We start from the raw sequence: 1,745 nt of genomic DNA, 5'->3' as shown, positions 1-1,745 counted from the left end.
TACCACACCACACCATACCATACCATACCACACCACACCATACCATACCATACCACACCACACCACACCATACCATACCATACCATACCACACCAGACCATACCATACCACACCCTACCATGCCACACCACCCACATCACACCATACCATACCATATCACACCACACCACACCACACCACACCGCACCACACCACACCATACCATACATTTATTAGTATGGTTAGTCGCAGTGTCCAACACGACCTTACGCTGACGGGTTTCTCCTTCCCGACGGTGTAAAAAGACCAGGCTTGCTCTCTTATTTCTTCGGGCTTTATGACAACCCTTTTTATATGACTACAGACGTAATGTATCACACTTACATCTACAGAATCTGACCTATATGCAGGTCGTTTACTGTGCAATGTTTAATCTTTCCTCGTCTTCTGGTATGGAAGAACCTATGCCCTTAGTTTTGGACATTCTTTCAACTTTTTTACACAATATCTTTCTCGTCCGGTCCTTTATATTCAAATGTGAGGCAGCGTGGTGGAATCAGGCTCTCGTCAAAATAATCAAAGTGAAGAAACTTGCATTTTTCTGCAGGTTTGTGAATTTTTATCAAATTTTTGTTTTTTGGTTCAACACCTTTCATGCCCATTAAAGAACTAATTTCTGAGTGGATTTTTCTGAAACTGGTTGATGAAAAGCACAAAAAATGTAAATTTTCAGTTACTACAGACTCTTAACCTAAGGAAATAACTATTCTTTGACGCCCATTTTCTCACTAATTTCACCTCTGAAAACAGATGACCCTCACCTCCTTCATTCGCAAATATCTCAACTTGATTCAAGATAAATGGATATTTTTTTCATCCAAATAAAGACAAGTGAACAAGCTTTAAGATGATGCAAATAACTCTATATGACCAAAAATTGACAAGAGCCTGATTCCACCACGTTGCCTCACAAATGAGTTTCTTGTACAGCCTAGACTGTTGATCTTTGTTATTTTATAACTTTATATGGCCGACAATAGAAATTGTACGTCTCTGTTTTGAAGGAGCATTAGTACAACGAAATTATTCACGAAAAAAGAGGAACGGTCATTAAAAAAATCGACCTCAAAGTAAAAACCTGAAGAGTGTATTTGTTAATTGGATTCTACTTGTAACGGGCCGCCATCCACTAACATCAATGAAATAAATTCTGCTTTTTCCTGAAGGTACTTGTGAACTCACGACATTTGATGCTTGTGCAACCTTCCCACGTCATCAAGATTTGTGTAGTTTGGGTTGATGAGCAGATGTGAGTCGAGCCATTCGATGTGGAGAGTCAACTTCCGGTCGTCTGTGTCCATATACGGGCACTCAGGCTCCTTCAACTGTAACAAAACAGAGGAGGAAAAAATAGAAGTCAGAAATTTGCATACTCCCAGAAATTACATTACAATTCCTCTGTGTAATGGGTACCCTTAACGGAATCGGGGAAAACTTAAACACAGAAACTGTTCGCCTGTTGTTTGCTACTATTTCTCTTCTTCGGTCTGAATAAGACTTTGATTGGCCTCTGTCAGTTTATTGGTTTTACGGTACATATAATATACACGTACACATACTGGGACTGACAGATAGATAGACTGACTGACAGGCAGACAAATAGACAGACAGACAGACAGACAGACAGACAGACAGACAGACAGACAGACACTCGGACAGACAGACAGAGACATGTGGAGAGAGATAAAATGGGGGAGGGGGGGGGG

General features: G+C 40.6%; 1 protein-coding gene across 1 annotated transcript in view; it reads right to left on the bottom strand.

Annotated features, from left to right (window-relative positions):
• Positions 1-1,745, bottom strand: part of LOC101859992 — a 105,213-nt gene that overhangs the window by 13,103 nt on the left and 90,365 nt on the right. Inside the window, exon 4 of the mRNA XM_035973497.1 lies at positions 1,222-1,364. Coding sequence (XP_035829390.1) covers positions 1,222-1,364 — 143 coding nt within the window. The remainder of the gene's footprint in view (positions 1-1,221; positions 1,365-1,745) is intronic.

This window comes from Aplysia californica, unplaced genomic scaffold, assembly GCF_000002075.1.
Source record: "Aplysia californica isolate F4 #8 unplaced genomic scaffold, AplCal3.0 scaffold01310, whole genome shotgun sequence".
NCBI classification, from domain to species: domain Eukaryota; kingdom Metazoa; phylum Mollusca; class Gastropoda; order Aplysiida; family Aplysiidae; genus Aplysia; species Aplysia californica.
Note: the sequence above shows the minus strand (reverse complement) of the source record. Positions and strands in the feature narration are given on the sequence as shown.